This window comes from Pan paniscus, chromosome 7, assembly GCF_029289425.2.
Source record: "Pan paniscus chromosome 7, NHGRI_mPanPan1-v2.0_pri, whole genome shotgun sequence".
Taxonomy (NCBI): domain Eukaryota; kingdom Metazoa; phylum Chordata; class Mammalia; order Primates; family Hominidae; genus Pan; species Pan paniscus.
The window spans coordinates 59750964-59769178 of record NC_073256.2 but is presented as its reverse complement, the minus strand read 5'-3'; the positions used below and the strand labels follow the sequence as shown (position 1 = coordinate 59769178).

At 50.6% G+C, this 18215-nt stretch overlaps 1 protein-coding gene and 1 non-coding gene across 3 annotated transcripts in view; one reads left to right on the top strand and one right to left on the bottom strand.

The window, feature by feature from the left end:
• The first annotated feature begins 6257 nt into the window (after positions 1 to 6257).
• Positions 6258 to 18215, top strand: part of SFRP1 (secreted frizzled related protein 1) — a 47996-nt gene continuing 36038 nt past the window's right edge. The window contains exons 1-2 of one of the 2 annotated variants that reach the window (XM_034965990.4): positions 6269 to 7131; positions 12193 to 12270. In XM_034965990.4, coding sequence (XP_034821881.1) covers positions 6588 to 7131; positions 12193 to 12270 — 622 coding nt within the window. In that variant the 5' untranslated portion in view covers positions 6269 to 6587. Of the gene's footprint in view, positions 7132 to 12192; positions 12271 to 18215 lie in introns of both variants that reach the window. The other variant, XM_055116503.2, reaches the window with a different exon arrangement.
• On the bottom strand, positions 17589 to 17691 carry LOC112440721 (U6 spliceosomal RNA). Its single transcript, XR_003028740.1, has one exon. It is a non-coding gene; the product is annotated as a U6 spliceosomal RNA (small nuclear RNA).

Here is an 18215-nt window from a genome sequence, read left to right as displayed (position 1 = left end):
TGCCCTCCCCGCAGCCATCCCAGCAGATTTATGGGCTTCAGGTCACTGAAGCATGTGCCACTTCACTTTCACTTCCCTGGGATTCCCAGAGGGGCAGGGGTTTCCTAAAGACCTGTGTCTGGTGCTCTGTGATGTCCCAGCCAAGCCTTGAGCCCCGTCGCCAGGATCCAACTCCAGGTGTCACACTGTGGAGCCCCCTTCTACCTTCTCTTGCTCCCCAGTCCCCACCCCCACTTGGCATACAAGGCTCCCAGAAACTCTAGCCTCCCAGATGCCAGCTCCTGTTTTTATACAGCATTGTGTGAGGATTTGTGGGAATGGGCCACTGCATTGACCAACCCACCCTCCATGGAGCCACCTGCTCGGTGCAAGCCCTGGGGAGAGAGGAGTGAATCGGATGTGGCATCTGTCCACAGGGTCAGCTCTGGGATGGGAAGAGATCCAATAAAGAAGTCCCACACTCTGTTTGCTGTCCTTGTATAAGGCACTGATGATCAGTTCCCTTAGGATTCAGATCTAGAAAAGATTTTCCTTTTCCAAAGACAAAGAGAAATATGGGAGCTATTCATGCTGGCGTATTACCTTTGTTCTCAGAAAACACGGCACAAAATCAATGTGCAAGGGTAGCATCCCTAAGAACCTGGGTATTTCACATGTCTGTCTCTCCTTTATTTGTTTGTTGGGGTGGGGGTAATTATTGAGCACTCAGTATATGCATGGCATTGTACTAGATGCTGGAGATGTGGAATGGGTGAGACAAAATAAGACAAGGTCCTGGCCTCTAAGAGCTCACTGCACTGTACGATGTACATGGAAGGGACCAGTTATAAATGTAGACGGAGTGTCTGCAGGCACAGAGTGGGTGAATCTGACTAGGGATGGAGGAGGTCAGGCCTGGCTTCCTGGAGGAGACAACACTGTTAGGATAAATGGGTGGATTTGCCAGATAAAATATATGATGCCCAGTAAACTGAATTTCAGTTCAACAATGAATAATTTATAGTATATGTATGTCTCAGGTAATATTTGAGACACACTTAATAAGTTTTTTCTTGTTGATCTGGAATTCAAATTTTACTGGATGTTCTATTTTTTAATATTTAAATTTAATTTTTATTTTTAAAGACAGGGTGCCATTCTGTCACCCAAGCTGGAGTGCAGTGGTGTGATCATAGCTCACTGCAGCCTCCAACTCCTGGGCTCAAGCGATCCTCCTGCCTCAGCCTCCTAAGTAGCTGGGACTACCAGCACGTACCACTGTGCCTGTAGCTAATTCTTAATCAGCTAATTCTTAAAATTCTTAAAATTGTGCCTAATCAGATAATTCTTAAAAATTATTATTATGTGTAGAAACAGGGTCTTGCTATGTTTCCCGGGCTGGTCTCAAACTCCTGGCCTCAAGCAATCCTCCTGCCTTACTTTCCCTAAGTGCTGGGATTACAGGTATGAGCCACTGTGCCTGGCCATGGGTGTCCTGTATTTTTATTTGTAAATCTGGAAACCCTATGAGTAGTAGTTTGTACAAAAGTAGTGAAAGGCATTACAGATAGAGAAAACAGCATGTGCACACAGCATGAGCCCAGGATGAGAGGCAAGCGAGAAGCCATTGGGTGGGAAAGTGCAAGTACTTCTGGAGACTGGAAACTAGGCTGGTGGGGGGTGCTGGGGAGGTGAAGCTGGAGAGGTCATGGGGGTCAGGGCTGGGTCTTGATACTATCCTGGAGGTTGGGCTTTTTCCTGTGGACAAAGAGTGTGTGAGAATTTTAATCAGAGAAATAGTCCATTTGATATTTTTATTTCTATTTAAAAAGTCACCTTAAAATATGCCTTTTATTTTTAGTTCTCTTCTTTCTAAGAGGTGGTATACAAGTCTTCATTTATTTATATAAAAATTATATTTATAGGCATGAATATATTTATAATATAAATTATAAATTAATTAATGTAGTAATAAATGAACAAAAATTGTCAAGCCCAGTTTGACAGAACCTCGCCTGGAGAGTGGGCAGGTGTGACTGTCTGAGTGGAGGGGTGGGGACGGTGACCTTGGCCTCCCAGTTTGGGGCTCCGCTGAGGGTGTCTTCCTGGCTGCTTACGATAGGAACTGATCCTAGGATGGCCTAGTAAGAAATTACAGGAAGCAGAGTTTCCCTTCAAGGAAGGAAGAACATTCTAGTGGATTGTCTGAACTTGGTGACTATATCCCAAACAAATAAAAGGGATGCTCCGTTAGCTTCTGTCAAGAATGGTGCGGAGGACTGGGTGTGGTGGCTCACCCCTGTAATCCCAACACTCTGGGAGGCTGAGGCAGGAGGATTTCTTGGGGCTAGGAGTTCAAAACCAGCCTGGATAACACAGCAAAATCCCATTGCTCCAAAAAAAAAAAAAAAAAAAAAAAGCTAGGTGTGGTGGCCTGCATCTGGAGTCGCAGCTACTTGGGAGGCTGAGGTGGCAGGATTGCCTGAGCCCAGGAGGTCAAGGCTGCAGTGAGCCAAGGTCCTGCCACTGCGCTCCAGCCTGGGGAACAGAGTGAGACTCTGTATCAAAAAAAAAAAAAAAAAAAAGATGAAGAGGTAGGGGTGCTTACTCTAAGAAGAGATGAAGAGATGGGGCTGGAATTTGCCTTCAACTCCGAATTTTTAAGATGCTTCCCAGACATTCCCAGACTTCAGTTAGCAGGTCAGGCCAGTTCTTTAAAGAGTTAGAAAGGATCAGGATTACACATCTACAGAGGCAGAATGCAGAAGAAGCTTGTCCAAGTAAGGGCATGACCAGGTTTCATGGCATCTGACAACGAATACCACTTTGGCCCTTTCAGACTTGCCTGAAAGTCTAAGGATGTGCCTCGAGTGACCCTACATGCTGAGAATTCACACTTATGAGCTAGCAGGGCAGCCGGGCAGGCATTAATAGCTCTGTTTCACAGATGAGAACACTAAGACCAGAGAGAGGAAGTGCGATTCCCATGAGTCGCCCAGCCAGTTAGGAGCAGAGCTGAGGCTGTAGCCTGTGTCCACTGACTGTGGGCCAGCATGCTTTCCTTGGCATTGCCCCTGACCCACAGACACCCAGCTTCAGGCGGGAGCTCCCTCCCTAGTGCTGCTGGCTGAGGGAGAGCGAGCTGAATGTATCTTTGGAGAGGATGGCAGACATCACTGATGATATGATAGTGGAACACAATGGGAGCTGTGGCTGGGAAGGCTCCCCTCCCAGTTTTTCCAGGAGAAGCCAGGAAAAAGCTCTGCGTGTGGGAAGAGGCCACCTGGGAGGCACCTGGGGGGGGGCCCTCTGTGACCCTCTGTGGAGGCTGAAGAACTGAGAATGCCTCCTCAAGCTGGTGTTTTTAAGCAACAGAGGACGAACTTTCAGGCTTCATGCATGGGCATCTAGCAGTGTGGGAAAAGCAGAACTTTTGGGAAATGAGAAACATAAGTTAAAGCTGCATTTTGCCTCTGTTTATTTAAGCCATTCAAAAAGGAGGGAGGATATGTCTCCTGGCCCACAGTTCTCATACTCAGGAACCCTCATATCTGGGAGCTCTGTCATGTCAGTTGCATGTTTAAAGGGCCTTTGTTCTAGAACCTTCTGCTGTACACACAGGAGTGCATGCACACACAAACACACACACACTTGCCATTCGGAAAAGGGGGACTGGATTTTGAAGTGCAAAGAGTTGACAATAAGTAAAAGGACAAAAGTACTGTATGTACCTCTGCAATACAAAGTCTTCAGGCTGTTCTGCCTGGTGCTGTTATGCAGCATGTGAATTGCCCGAGAGGACGGGGGGCGGGTGGTCCCTCTCCCACATCCCAGGAATGGATTAAAGTCTCTCGGTGGGACTGAGGTCTTAGGGTCCTTCCTTTCCAGCTGGGTCTGGGAGGAGTCAGGAGTGCACTGGATTTAGGATTTGGGGTCTTCTCCCATCACTCCCTGTTCCACCGAGAGACAACTGTGTTCCCAGCAGGGGTCAGTAAAGCAGTAGGACCACTAGGGGTGAGTGGGGGAGGTGGCGACTGGAGGTGATCAAAGTCTACTCGGAGTGACCAGACATAGGCGAGGTCTTCCCCTGAATGGATTTGTGAGATTTACTCCTGACTTGGGACTTCCAGGGCAGTCACCTGGACGAATTTCCAGCATTTAACCGTGGACAGAAACAAGTCCTCCTGCCATTCGGGAAAACTGAAAACGTGAGTGAGCGGTCAGCTAAGCCTGGGTTCAGAGGTGAGAGGATGTTATCTGCAAACATCCATCTTTGCAGTGAGCAAACAGACGCATTTGGCTTGAGGCGGAGGGCCTGGCCCTAGGAGACAAAAAGACCCCCTACCAAACAGCATTTTTCTCTAAATGCCCCTTGAATTGAGACACGGTTGCCGGGTCTCCTGCGGTCTATTCTCTGTGAGGAATGTCTTCCTCAGCTCCACAGGCCGGCCTCACCAATTGTCTTGGGATTAACCCTTGGCCATCCCGATCTTGCTCTCTCTTCTCTGTGTTTTCCTTCCAGCCTCCATGTCACCTTTTGAGTGTCAAGGCATCTTCCATTGGCCACGAAATGACAGAGAAGTCATCCATCTGCAGAAGCCTCCTGTGTGCACCGTGGAATCACCGTGTCTGTACGGGCACGATTGCTTTAAGAAAACAGCCCTGCTTCTTCACAAAGTCTAGTCATTTCACTTGGAATCTGTCCATCAAGAAATTAGGTTTGCAGAGTCCAAAGCAAGCTCCCTAGAGCTTTACAAACAAGCTGGCGGGCAAGGCAGCGTGCCCTACAGTGTCTCTGTGGAGCGCTAAGATCTGTGACCCCTTTGCCACATGGGGTGTGCGCTCAGACTGGGCTATGAATATATCAGCCTCTCTCCACCCGCACTTAGGGACAGAAGATGTGGAGACTCCAGGAACTTCATGAACTATTTGCTGTGGTCTTCTGTCCCGGGATAGTCCGGGTCTCACTCCCAGCTCTCCAGAGCTTAACCCTCCCTCTCAGGGGAATGTTTGAAACCTACGAAGAATTCTCAGGAATTCGAGGTAGAAGGTGGCAGAGAGACTTCTGTTCCTGGGGGCCGAGCTGTTGTGCTGATACCGTCCTCTTGGCGTCTGCCCTAGTGGGGACCCTTGATTTTAACTTGAAGTTCCTGGACTGGGTCTGACCTTAGCATGTGTGCCTGAGTGATGGACTTGGTATTTACACCAGCCACGCTGATAAGTGCACATATGTTTTTAATGTTTTGGCTTTCCACACCACAAACACACAGATGTGCTGTCGCCCGGGCTAGGACTTGAGTAGGGTTTTTCTATTGAAATATATATTATATATTTTAAAAAGTGCCCTCCCAGAGCTAATACCGTTGCTAGCAGCTCTTCCTGCCGCCACACCGGGCAAAGTCCACCCACTGCCCCAGTGTTGAGGGCCACCACGGGCGGCCCCACCTGGAGAGGTGTTGCTCACAGCAAACAGCTCCAACTGCGCCTTCGCCTCGCCTTCCAGGGAGCCCAGCCAGGCCCACTAGGGATTTACAAGCAGACCTCCCTCGCTTCAGCCTTCCTGACCCCCTGTTAGTTGGGAAACCACCTGTCTGCACCGCAGCTAGAGAACCGAGGAGAGGAGCCGCTAGTCTAAAGGGCTGTTGGTTGAAATTAGGAAGCAGTGTAAAGAAAAAGAAAAAAAAAGTTTGGGAGGCCAAGGCAGGAGCATCACCTGAGGTCAGGAGTTCGAGACCAGCCTGGCTAACATGGTGAAACCCCGTCTCTACTAAAAATACAAAAAAGTAGCGGGGGCGTGGTGGCACGCGGCTGTAATCCCAGCTACTCCGGAAGCTGAGGCAGGAGAATCGCTTGAACCCGGGAAGCGGAGGTTGCAGTGAGCGGAGATAGCGCCATTGCACTCCAGCTTAGGCAACAAGAGCGAAACTTTGTCTCAAAAAAAAAAAGTCTTCATAATTTCATGGGTTTGCAAGTATGATCCAGGCTCCCGCTTCTCTGCAAGCCAATGCGAGTTAATTACAGCGTCCGCCCTGGTCTCTCTCCACCCCACGCCATGATCCATTCCCCTTCTTTTTTTCCCCTTGTCTCTTTCCTCCTCCCCCTTTTATTTATGTATTTTTGGTTTTGTTTTTTAAGGGGTGTTGAGCCGCGTCTGGTTCTAGTAAACCGAACCCGCTCGCGAGGGAGGCGATTGGCTCCCGCGCCGGTGACGGACGTGGTAACGAGTGCGGCTCGCCCCGCCGGGAGCTGATTGGCTGCGCGGGGCGGCTCCGAGGGCTCGGCCGTAGGAGCCCCGCGCACTCCAGCCCTGCAGCCTCTGGAGTCGGTGCCGCGCGCCCGCCGCCCCGCGCCTTCCTGCTCGCCGCACCTCCCGGAGCCGGGGCGCACCCAGCCCGCAGCGCCGGCTCCCCGCCCGCGCCGCCTCCGACCGCAGGCCGAGGGCCGCCACCGGCGGGGGGTACCGGGCAGCAGCTTGCGGCCGCGGAGCCGGGCAGCGCTGGGGACGGCGCCTTTTGTCCCCGGAGGTCCCTGGAAGTTTGCGGCAGGACGCGCGCGGGGAGGCGGCGGAGGCAGCCCCGACGTCGCGGTGAACAGGGCGCAGAGCCGGCATGGGCAGCGGGCGCAGCGTGGGGGGCCGCCGCGGGGCAGCCCTCGGCGTGCTGCTGGCGCTGGGCGCGGCGCTTCTGGCCGTGGGCTCGGCCAGCGAGTACGACTACGTGAGCTTCCAGTCGGACATCGGCCCGTACCAGAGCGGGCGCTTCTACACCAAGCCGCCGCAGTGCGTGGACATCCCCGCGGACCTGCGGCTGTGCCACAACGTGGGCTACAAGAAGATGGTGCTGCCCAACCTGCTGGAGCACGAGACCATGGCGGAGGTGAAGCAGCAGGCCAGCAGCTGGGTGCCCCTGCTCAACAAGAACTGCCACGCCGGCACCCAGGTCTTCCTCTGCTCGCTCTTCGCGCCCGTCTGCCTGGACCGGCCCATCTACCCGTGCCGCTGGCTCTGCGAGGCCGTGCGCGACTCGTGTGAGCCGGTCATGCAGTTCTTCGGCTTCTACTGGCCCGAGATGCTTAAGTGTGACAAGTTCCCCGAGGGGGACGTCTGCATCGCCATGACGCCGCCCAATGCCACCGAAGCCTCCAAGCCCCAAGGTAAGGCTGCCTCCTCCCACGTGCGCGAGCCGCCCCCTCCATCCCCCGGCCGGAGCTGCAGGAGAACCCGCGCCACCCTACGCCCGCCCGCCGCTGGGTCCCGGTGCTGGGGACTGAGGGCCGGAGGTTGCTCGCATGCTGTGCACGTGATTCCTAAGCGCGTCTGGTCTGTCCCAGGTATCGCTCAGCGCCCCTCGCGACCCAGGTGCACGGCGGGGCTGGCCCGGGAGCGGCAGCTCTGCGCCTCGGCCTCGCAGGGACTCGCTGTGGTCCCCGGAGCCGCTCTTCCTGGGATCCAACTTCGCCTTTCGCATACCTGAAACAAAGCCTTGCGCTTTAAATAACAGGGGAGCTTCCCTCTCCTCTAGGAGGACTCCGAGTCCCTATCGAAGTTTTTAACCTCTGAGATGGAAGGAAAAAAACAAAAACCCAAAGCGTAGAAAGTTCAGAAAGGCCGAGAGAATGCTTGGAGCAGCTTTTGTTTATTTTCATAGGTTCGACAAAGATTTAAAAAATAAAACCAAGCCCTTTCCTTCACTGGTCATTCAGTCAAGTAGCCTTGGGATTGCTGCATAACTGGCTGAGAAAGTTTAGGAACCGTGGGGACTTCTGTTTCTCCACCCCTTCCAGGTACCAGCTCTGCCCTCGGAGGGCTGGGGGTGGAAAGTCTTTTCTCCCTCCCTCTAGCGTACCCCCTGCTTTTCTCATTTACACAAATCCTCAGCTCATTAGAAAGATAAAAATGTAATTAGCTCATTGTTCATCTCCTCCCGGGGAGAGCGGCTCTGCAAATTGGAGACTTTCCTAACAGCCTGAGGGACCGGCCCGAGGTTCCTCTCAAAACCCCCTTATGTTTAAAGAGCAATTCTTGAGGGGGAAGAAAAAAAAATCCTGGGAAGTCAAATAAAATGAAATAAATATAAAGATAAAATATACACATCACAGACCTGACTTCTGTAGAAGTAAATTCAACCCAGAATTCTTTAGAAGCGAAGTTTAGGCTCTGAGGTGTGGAGAGGGTCAGGGATTGGGGAGCTGTACCTCAGCTGCGCTTAGCACAGACGCAGGCTTCCTGAGGGCTTTTTGAGGAGGGCCTTTAGGGTGGGGGAGAAAGACTGCCTACACTTAGCTCACCTTAAAGTGTCTTTAACCTCTGTTATTGATGCTAAAAGAGGGGCGTGCAGTCACCTGGCTCCTCAGAGGGAGGATTCGGGCAGGTTGGGGAAAGGGATACCCCAAATTTTAGATGCTTTTGCTTATTCTAGGGAGGGTGGAGATGGGTCCACAGTGACTGACGTTGGATGGCTGGATGGGAATGGCACTGATTGCCCGCAGTGGCCAGGTCTGGGCCCCGCTGCTCTCAGGGTCAACTCTGGTGGTGGGAGTGGAGTGAGGGTAGCGGATGCAACTGCACTTTGCGAGCGAGAACTGAGCAGTTACCTGGAGCAAACAAAGCGCCTTGTGTTCTGTTGGCGTGCACCCATCCCCTGCAGCCTGCGGGAATTTCCTTCTCCCCTTCCTCAGCCAGCGGGGATTAGCCCGGCCCTGCCCTGAGAGGCTGTGCCCGGCCCTGACCTGGAGTCCATTCCCAATGGCCTCCGATGGTCTCTTTCTGGGACCGTCTGCAGACATGAGTGGACACCTTAGGGGGCTCGGCTGCGGAAAAGGTGCTGCAGTCCACAGGGAACATGGGGGGATTGGACGGGTTGCCTGAAGAAGAGAGGAAAGAATCCCTCACCCCAGCCCCCAAAAGGCTGTGATGGGATGGGGAAACCCCATAATCGCTGTCTTCCGGACACCTTTTGCCCCTTGGCTGCAGTTCCACTGGTCGGCGCCCTTCTCAGCCTGGCTTGGAACCGTCCTGACTCACCTCCACTCCTCCCAGCAGCGCTCAGGTAGTCACCCTCCCAAGACAGGTCTTTGAGGAACAAAGAGAAAAGTGGGGAGAGGGCCGGTCGGGCGTGGAGCTTGGGACTGGTTTTCCCCTCAGTGGTTTTGGTGGGGGGCTCTGCCCTGAGATGGCACACCACCCTCCCCAGGACTGCAATCCCTGGTGTAAGGGAGCCCCACGTGATTTCCTGCGAGGTCCCTGTGGAGGGGAGGATGGGGCGTGTGTGTGTGTGTAGGTGTGTAGAGGGCAGGTCAAGACAAACCAGACTACTGATCCCCATAACCTTATGGCTTGTGGCTGTGGGATAGTAACTGGCACTTTCCAATGAGAATAAGTATGCATGCACTACTCTTTTATTCGTTTATTCTTTATGCTTTTATTCTTTAAAATTAAAATGCATTTTCAAAGCAGTGTCATATCTTTGCATACTGGTTTCTGTTCACACACTTGGGCATATTCAGTTTTGGGTTATTGGCCAGCTGTCCGTGGTCATGTGTTATTAAGGAGAAACCTGATAATGAGAAATGACTTGACATTTTTCCCCTGCAAAGGCTGATACCCAAGCCATAGAAGCTCCTGTTAGGGAAGAGGCAATTGCTCTTTTTCTAGGGAAGTCATTTCTGAATTTGGCACTTCCATTAGAACTGTGAACTCCCAGGCTGATGCATTGTTTCCCTCTCTGCCTGGTTTTACTGGTTGAAGTTGTATGAGCCAGCACATTGGGTTTGATTTTGTTGTTGCTTGGGCATGTTGTGCATTTAGTCAGCATGGCAGAGGCCACAGAGCCCTCTGTTCCCCAGAAAGCCTTCCTTAGGGCTCCCTTTTGGTCCCCCCAGGAACTGGCCAGGGAAGATTGTGGGGGCTGTGTGTGAGAAAGGGAAAGAGAGAAGAGAGAGAGAGACTGAGAAAGCACTTGTGTGTGTGTGGATTGATATATCACAAAAATCACTTAATCCTGATTCAGCTGTTGGGCTGTCTCCTCCACACACCCTTAAATATTAATAAACACAAAACCTTTGCTTTTTTTGTTCATTTGCTTTAAACATTATTTTAAATACAACTGAAAACAGCGATTTAGTTCCACCTCTCAGAAGGATGACTGGGTGGATTTCTCCTGCAGAGGCAGCCTGTAGAGCCCCAAGACGCACCAATGAGGCGCAGGTTAATACCGCATCACACATTTCTCTTTCTCTCTCTGGATCAGGCTGCTCCAGAGTCAGCCGTTAGAAAAGCTGAGATAGGGGAAAGCCGTGGTAAAAACACACAGAGCCCACCCCAACGAGCTCCTGCCACTCTGAGAGGCACTGAAGTCCAAATGTAATTGACGGGACTGAGGAAAATGTCCCTGAGAAGTGCAGAGCCCTCCTTGGCCGATTGGTTCAGGCAAACTTCAAGTGTCCAGAGGAGATGCAGTGAGTGTGTGGAGCGGGCAGAGATGTGCCCTTTATGTTTGGATCACCCTGACTTCACTATTTGGTCAAGATTGTATTCACAGAACGTTGCAATGTGTGTTTGTGTAACTCCCACTTTTCCTTTTTCAAAATAACCTAAACAAGGAAAACCCAAAAGCACAGTTCACTCTCCTTGTGCAAGTAACCTGGTCCTTTCCATATTGTCACACTTCCTTTTCCCCATGTGGAAGCAAAAACCATAATGCAAAATTTGTGGTAAGTTGTCTCCTTTGTGAGGATTACCACCTCTAGAACCCAGTCTCAAGTTCTGGGTGCAAAGCAAATTTCCAGCATCTGGGCTAAGGACAGTCATGCTATCGTCTGCTGGGAGTGTGGTTCTTAACTGCACTGAGAATCTGGAAGGTGTTTGCTCCTGGGTGCAGAGTAAAGGTGGGAGAGGAATGTGTCAATAAAAACTAAGGATGGGGTCTCTGCTGGGCCCTGCAGGGACCCTGCTTGGAAGTAGGGAGTGGTCTATGGGCCACTTGTGTCCTGAGGGCAGCCTTGATCTGGGGGTGCTCTGCAGGTCCCCTCTTCTCTTCCACTTAGGGAGCCTTTGCCTATTTCAATGTCTGAGCCATAAGGGGGGCTGATGGGGAGGGAGATGCTGCCACGGAAGCCATGGTGGAGGAGGATGAAGAGCAGTGGGCTTCAAGCACACCAAGCCCCACCTGCACTCCCCCAGTGCAGGGTCAGCGGTGACTTTCCTGTGCTCTTCAGCTCCAGCCTGGCTTGGCCTCCTGTGCTGTGCCCGGGGGTGGGGTGCCCCTAGAATGTGCTCGTGATGTTTTCCTAGACAGTCGATAAGCTCCAGGCTGCTTGATAGGTGAAGGTGATGACAATGATGATAAGCCACTTCAGCTCTTGGAGGAAAGCGCCATCCCGCTCTCCCTCTGTCCTGGGAAGCCGGAGTCCTTTACCTCCACTGGATTTTCTGACTTCAGCAGTATATTGGCTTGGAGGAGGCTTCTGCCCTGGCCTCAGACATCTCCTCCCAGGCAGTGGAGCTGCCTTCCAGCGTTATGCACGTCTGCCCCCACACACCTCCTCTTCAAAGCACTTCACAGTTGCCCAGGAAAGAGCCTCTGAAGGACCCCTTCCTATCCAGCCCTGTCCTCCCATTTGGCAGCGCCTGTTAGTGCCCCACCCCTCCCGCCTGCCCTGGCCTCCTGCTGCGGTGGCCCTTTTGGAGAGGAGGTGTTCAGGGGCCGAGGGCTGGAGTTTGTGAGTCTGGCTGAGTTTCTTTCTCTCTTGACTCCTGGAGACCTGGTCAGAGGGATCAGCAGGCTAGCTGGGAGTGTGGAAATGGGAAGGGGGCAGGAATCGGAGGATGGTATTGAAAGGAGAAGGGAGAGGATGGGAAACAAACACCAGGAAGAGATCTCTGTGGGTTTGTAAGCCAGCTTTTCCCGGCACTCACAGCGCCCCACAAGTCATCATTCACGTGACCTGCACCCACCCAGCCTCAGGTTATGCTGGCTTAAATAACTGTGTCACATTTAGCAGCTCTGGGCCAAAATGTTTCAAGAAACCTGCGCCTGCTCTGGTTGTGGACCCTGGGCTCAAGGCTTCTTGTTTTCAATTCTCAGGTCCCCTTCAGAAGTTCCAGAAGACCTTTAGCCACTTTCAGCCTGGACCCAGGGCCGATCTTTTCCCCAGGGGCTGCTCCCTTCCTGCTCTGTAACTTACAGTTCCGTTTCTCCCTACTTCCTTTCCCAGGCACAACGGTGTGTCCTCCCTGTGACAATGAGTTGAAATCTGAGGCCATCATTGAACATCTCTGCGCCAGTGAGTTTGGTAAGAAAGCGTTTCTAGCTGCCTCTGGAAGGCTTGGAACCTCCTGGTCTGTGCCTCTGCCGGACGGAGGCCCTGCTGATGTATCTCGTTGCAGCTTTCCATATTCTCTACCTCATTCCTCTCCAAATGGCTGCTTTTCTCAGGCAGATGGGAGACTAGACAGGGTCCAGAACCGGCCAGTTTTGATGAAGGCCATACTTTGCCCTCCTTTGTGGGGGATCGCTGGACAGATTTTTGGGCATCTTCTCTAGGCATGCAGGGAGGCTGATTTGGGGACAGGTCGAGAGGAGCAGGGAAGGACAGAAGCTCCTTCTCAGAAGCTGCAGGGAGTACAAGTTGCCACCTGCTACTGTGTCTGGTTGGGCCCGGTTTTTTTCCGGACTGGCTCTTTTTTTTTTTTTTTTTTTAACATCTACCCCTAGGTGTCAGCATGACTCTGTCCAGGATTTAAATGGCTGCCCTCTGGGTGCCTTCCCAGGGAGGGGAGATTTCAGTGCTTAGGGGATTCAGAGTGGGGGTCCTCATCAGGTTCCGTGAGGCAAAGAAAAATGGACATCCCCACAGTAGTGTGGTTTTTCTCTCTTCTTCCCAAGTCACTCTCCATCAAAAGAGAATTCTGAACCAGCACTCGCAGCTCCAGGAGAAGGAGGAGCTGGTGGGGGCCAGGGGGAGGTGGGGGAGATGCCAGGGGCCTTGGGGCCTTTCAGGGATGGTCTGTTATAGTCTGACCTGCAGAATACCTGAATTCACCACACCCTGAGAGTCTCTCCTCTGAGAAAAGTAAATGTAAACGGCACCCCTTTGGAGGGCCAGCTCCCTCTCTCTCACCTCTATCTGACATGGATGCAGAGAAGTGGCTCCGGCCAAGCCACACTTTCAGAAGAATCAGTGTGATGCTGAACAATGTGTTTCTCATAATTCCTGCCTTGTGTCCCTGAGATCGGATTTCTTACAGAATTCTTATCTGGAAAAGCGTAAAGATAGGTGATGTGAGTCCATTCGGAGGCATCCCAGTCCATGTTTTCATTAATCGAACATGGTAAAGTACACGGAAGGGTCTTGTTCCTGCCCTGTCAAAGTAAGCTGCACACATGTGGGAGGACACATGCAAGTCGGAGGGAATCATGCCTCACGGCAGGGTCATTCTCAGGGTATTGCAATTGTGGATGAAGATGGAAGCTGGATGTAGATGGCCACCAGAGCTAAACTGGAGAGCGCGTATCCTGTTTCCATGCATGGGGAAGATTGCTGTGTTCTCTGTGATGCAGCAGTGAGAGTTACTTGTCTGTTTCTGCATTAACTCAAATTCATCAGTGAGGATTCCCTGTATACCTAGTGCTTTCTGAGTTCTATAGATACAGATTGAGGGTGGAACTCTTCCTCTAAATAAATGTAATACATGAGTATTATTTTTTAAAAAAGACAGAAGTTGGAGGATTCAGACCCTTTGCCACATAGGCTGAAGAGGCAAGCCTGGGAAAGAATTTGAATCTGGCAAGGTTGACCTTAAGGTGTAGGGCAGGGGTCTAGAGGGCACTCAGGTAACTCATCTGGGACGGACATCTTCTTCCCACGGCAGCAGGCACCTGCCAAATCAGCCAGCGTTCTGTACACAGAAGAGGACAGAGGATCTCATGTCGATAACCAGTCACGGTTTGTGGAATCTGAGTGATTAGCTGTTTGGGATTGGGTTCCTTTAGCCCTGACAATATTTTCCTCTTGGGTTCACAGAACTTTTGGGTTCCTCCTGGACCTCAGAGGTCATCTTATCCAGTCCTCTTATTTGATAAAGAAGGAATTTGACTTTCTCAACTGGAGTCCTTTTACACTCTGCCACCTGCCCTCCTCACTTAAGAGTCGATGCACAGCCGCTGGGCTCCGCCACGGAGGCGCTGACCTCCTTAGTGTGCGTATGGTGTATGGCAGGCTTCTTTGAGCTGGTTGCAGGAGAAACCTTTTTGTTTTTTTGTCTGTAATGTTCTCATAAAACAATATATAGGGATTTTTTTTTCTCTCTCTCTGTAGGGGCTGAGCTTAGCTCTGCCCTTCTTAGCACCTTAGAGAATGCAGCCTTGTCGAGAAACGTGTTTCCTAGCTCAGCTCACTTCAAGTAAGTGAGGCAGTCAGCCACACTGATGGGATTCAGTTAGGAAACAAAGAAATTGAACAATGCAAGCTGACACACAGCAGAGAAGAAAGAGAATGCTTGACTCCCTCCTCCAGGGATCAAACTTTGCATTAAGTGGCCCTGACATCCCCAGTGGGAAGACATCAGGTTGCTGGAAGGCTCTCTGTGAGCTCCGGGAACAAGGGGTGCATTTCCCTGGGTAAGCAGCACCCTCGTCCCCCTGCCACTGCATCTGTGGTCTCCGGCAGCCTCTGTGGAGCTGGGCATGTCTGACCCCTGACCTTCTCGGCATGCAGTGTGCTTTAACCCCTTGGCAGATCTGCTTAGTCACTCATGTCTCCAGCCCTGCACTGTACCCGCTCAGTTCAGGGCACATTTTTTCCCCAACAGGAAAAAAACATGAGCAGAAAAGCTTGTGTGCTGATGCTCAGGAATGCAGCTGATCAGCCTGGATCAAGCACCAGATGTGGTAGCCAAGACTTAGATGGGGCAAAGTCACCGCATCGAACCAGGCGACCAGCCTGCCTGCTGGCTTCCATCAGCTTGCAGGGCTCTGCTTTTTGTTCTCTCTCTGCTTTTCCTGCTCTGTGACAACAGGGTGCCACTCTCGCCTCTTAAATAGCCCAATATAGTATTTGCGAGCCGCCACACTAATCATCCTGCTGTTAACAGCTCAGTACCCACAGCCGTCTTTCCTTTGGGTTGGTTTATCCCAGGGATATGAGGATCTGATTTATTTATAATTGTGGTGAGGTTAATTCCTGCCTCTGGCCACTTTCTCTAGCTTCTTCTGCAGTATCTGTAAACACCCGTAAGCTTTCCTGGGGGAAATTTGCATGGTGATATACTTCTGCTAGGAGAGTTCAGAGCTTCCACTTGTACTGCCTTCTTCAGTGTTTTGAGCTTGAGAGTTCAGGTGGCAATTTCTTCAGCCCAGTATTTTCTCCCTATGGAAAAGGATTTCTTTGCCCCTAGAAACTTTCCTTGCCTTCTGGAAGGATTCTTTTTTCCATTTATATATTTCCTCATAAAGAGAAGAGCTGTACTATGCAACACTAAGGTTAGTCAAATAGGAAGGAAAAGAACATCAGCTTTCACAGTTAGCATTAGGGAGTATTTCCTAGTAGAAATATTTTCAGTTTCCCGCACCTCCGTACCTCCACTAATCTGTTCTCACTCTGCCTCCAACTTCTTTCAGGGTGTCTTGGCTGTGCTGCTGTTTGGGGGACAGTGTTTTACTCTGACGGGCAGTTTGAGTTCTTGCAGAAAGTAGGCTCAGCCTTTCCAAACTAAACCTTGGGTTTCCTCCCAAAGATGAAGCAAGATGGCTGCTAGCACAGTCACTGCAGCACCTGCAGGCTGCCTGAGAGCAGGCTCTGTATCTAATGCCATGTTTTACCTGGTGGGAGATGCCTGTTAATTGTGAGACACACTGTTCAGTTTGTACTACTGACAAAACAAAAAACAAAAAAACCATACTTCTTGCAGAAATGTGCAGAAAATCTGTGTCTTGGAATGAACAAAGTAAGGCCTATTTGCACTCAAATAGTCCCGGGCACAGTGTCTTATACATGGTAGGCATAAAATGAAAGTTTGTCAGCTGACTATATGAATGACAGGGGATGTGGGACGTGGATGTTGGATTTTTTTTTTTTTTTTTGAGACTAAGTCTCGCTCTACCCGGGCTGGAGCACAGGGGCATGATCTCAGTTCACTGCAATCTCCGCCTCCCAGGCTCAAGCGATTCTTCTGCCTCAGCCTCCCAAGTAGCTGGGACTACAGGTGCCCACCACCACACCTGGCTAATTTTTGTATTTTTAGTAGAGATGGGGTTTCACCATGTTGGCCAGGCTGATCTTGAACTCCTGACCTCAGGTGATCCCCCTACCTTGGCCTCCCAAAATGCTGGGATTGCAGGCATGATGGACTTCTTTTTTTTATTTTTATTTTTATTTTTATAAAGGAGAAGGCTCTTTTCAAGGTGGATGTTGGCAACTTGTGTATTAAGTTCAAGGAAAACTACATGCCCTGTTTTGGGTGACTGAGCATATACATGTATACATGTTTAAAATAAGCCCCAACATCCAGAATCTCATTCAGTCAAAGTAAAATTAGACATGGAAGGAATTGTTACCCTGGGGATGGAATTGATAGGTGGAAAACAACTGGGTTTTATTGTTGCTGAAGACACATATCCTATCCACAGATCTGTACAAAATGGAGCTAATTGTTAGGATATTTTATGTGCGTAAAAACCTGAGATTGGCCCATTGCTTAGTGCACTAGAGGTGTGAGTCCCAGCTGAGAGCCTGTGTCTCTTTCTGAGCAGCCTTCTTGTGCATGGGAGGTGGGGGGTTGGGGGGGTAGGCGGTGAAGAGATGGAGGCCGAGCCAGTGTTTGTCCTTTTGCATCTGGCTTATGTGTTATGCATCATGTCCTCATCTTTGGATATGACTATAGACTCTCATAAGAAGGGGAGTGGAGAGAAGGATTTGCCCTCAAGTTCACCTTTATTTTCTGAGGTTTTTCTGGAGGTGGGTAGAGAAAGAGGGAAAAGGGACGAGTGGGATGAGGGGCTGTTCACAGCTCATGTGAACTGCCCATGTCTTTGGGTGCTGCGTTGCTCACCTGTACCACTTACAATTTTTTTAATGGATACAAAATAGTTGCACATATTTATGGGGTATGTTTGATATTTTGATAAAAGCATCCAATGTGTAATGATCAAACTGGGTAATTGGGGCTGGGCATGCTGTCTCACATCTGTAATCTCAATGCTTTGGGAGGGTGAGGCAGGAGGATTACTTGAGGTCAGGAGTTTGAGACCAGCCTCAAGACCCCAGGCAACATAGTGAAACCCCATCCCCATTAAAAATTAAATATTAACTGGGCATGGTGTCATGCACCTGTAGTCCCAGCTACTTGGGAGGCTGTGGTGGGAGGATCGCTTGAACCCAGGAATTTGAGGCTACAGTGAGCCATGATCACACCACTGTACTCCACCCTGGGCAACAGAGCAAGACTGTCTCAAAAAAAAATTGTGTGTAATTGGGATATCTACCACCTGAAACACTGATCTTTGTGTTGGAAATGTTCCAAATCTACTCTTCTAGTTAATTTGAAATATACAAAAAATTATTGTTAACTATAATTGCCTAGCTGTGCTACTGAAGACTGTATCTTATTCTTTAAAAATATGGAACACTTCACGAACTCACGTGTTATCCTTGCATGGTGGCCATGTGAATCTTCTCTGTATTGTTCCAGTTTTACCATGTGTGCTACTGAAGCAAGCCCCTGTACCACTTTGCCATTGTAAAGCTGTGTTGAGTTGGATAGGACCTCAAAGATCAGCCAGTCCGTGCCCTCACGTTACTGACTGAAGGAAATAAGACAAAAAAATAAAGGAGTTAGGCATTCAGTGACCCAAGAGCACTCTACCTGGATCCCTGTTACTGCCCACCAGCACTTCCCTGGCATCCAGGCCAGATTGCACACCCTTGCTCCTTCCCATCCTCTCACACCCATCACGCAGGAAGGTAGTTGAGGAGCTTCCTGGGAAGGGGCATCGGGTGCTCCTTTACTCTTAGGGTTTGTAGAATTTAAATGGACTGATGTCTGTGCCCAGCACACAGAAGGAGCTCAGCAATCATTGGCTCCCTTCTTGGTGGGAAAGCCGGCAGTGTAGCAGAATGGAAAGAACACAGGCTCTGGGCGAGACAGACTTGGATTAAATCCCTACCCTATAAGCTAAGCGACCACCAGAAAGTCTCTTAACCTCCCTGAGCCTGGCTCCTCATCAGCAAACTATGGATGA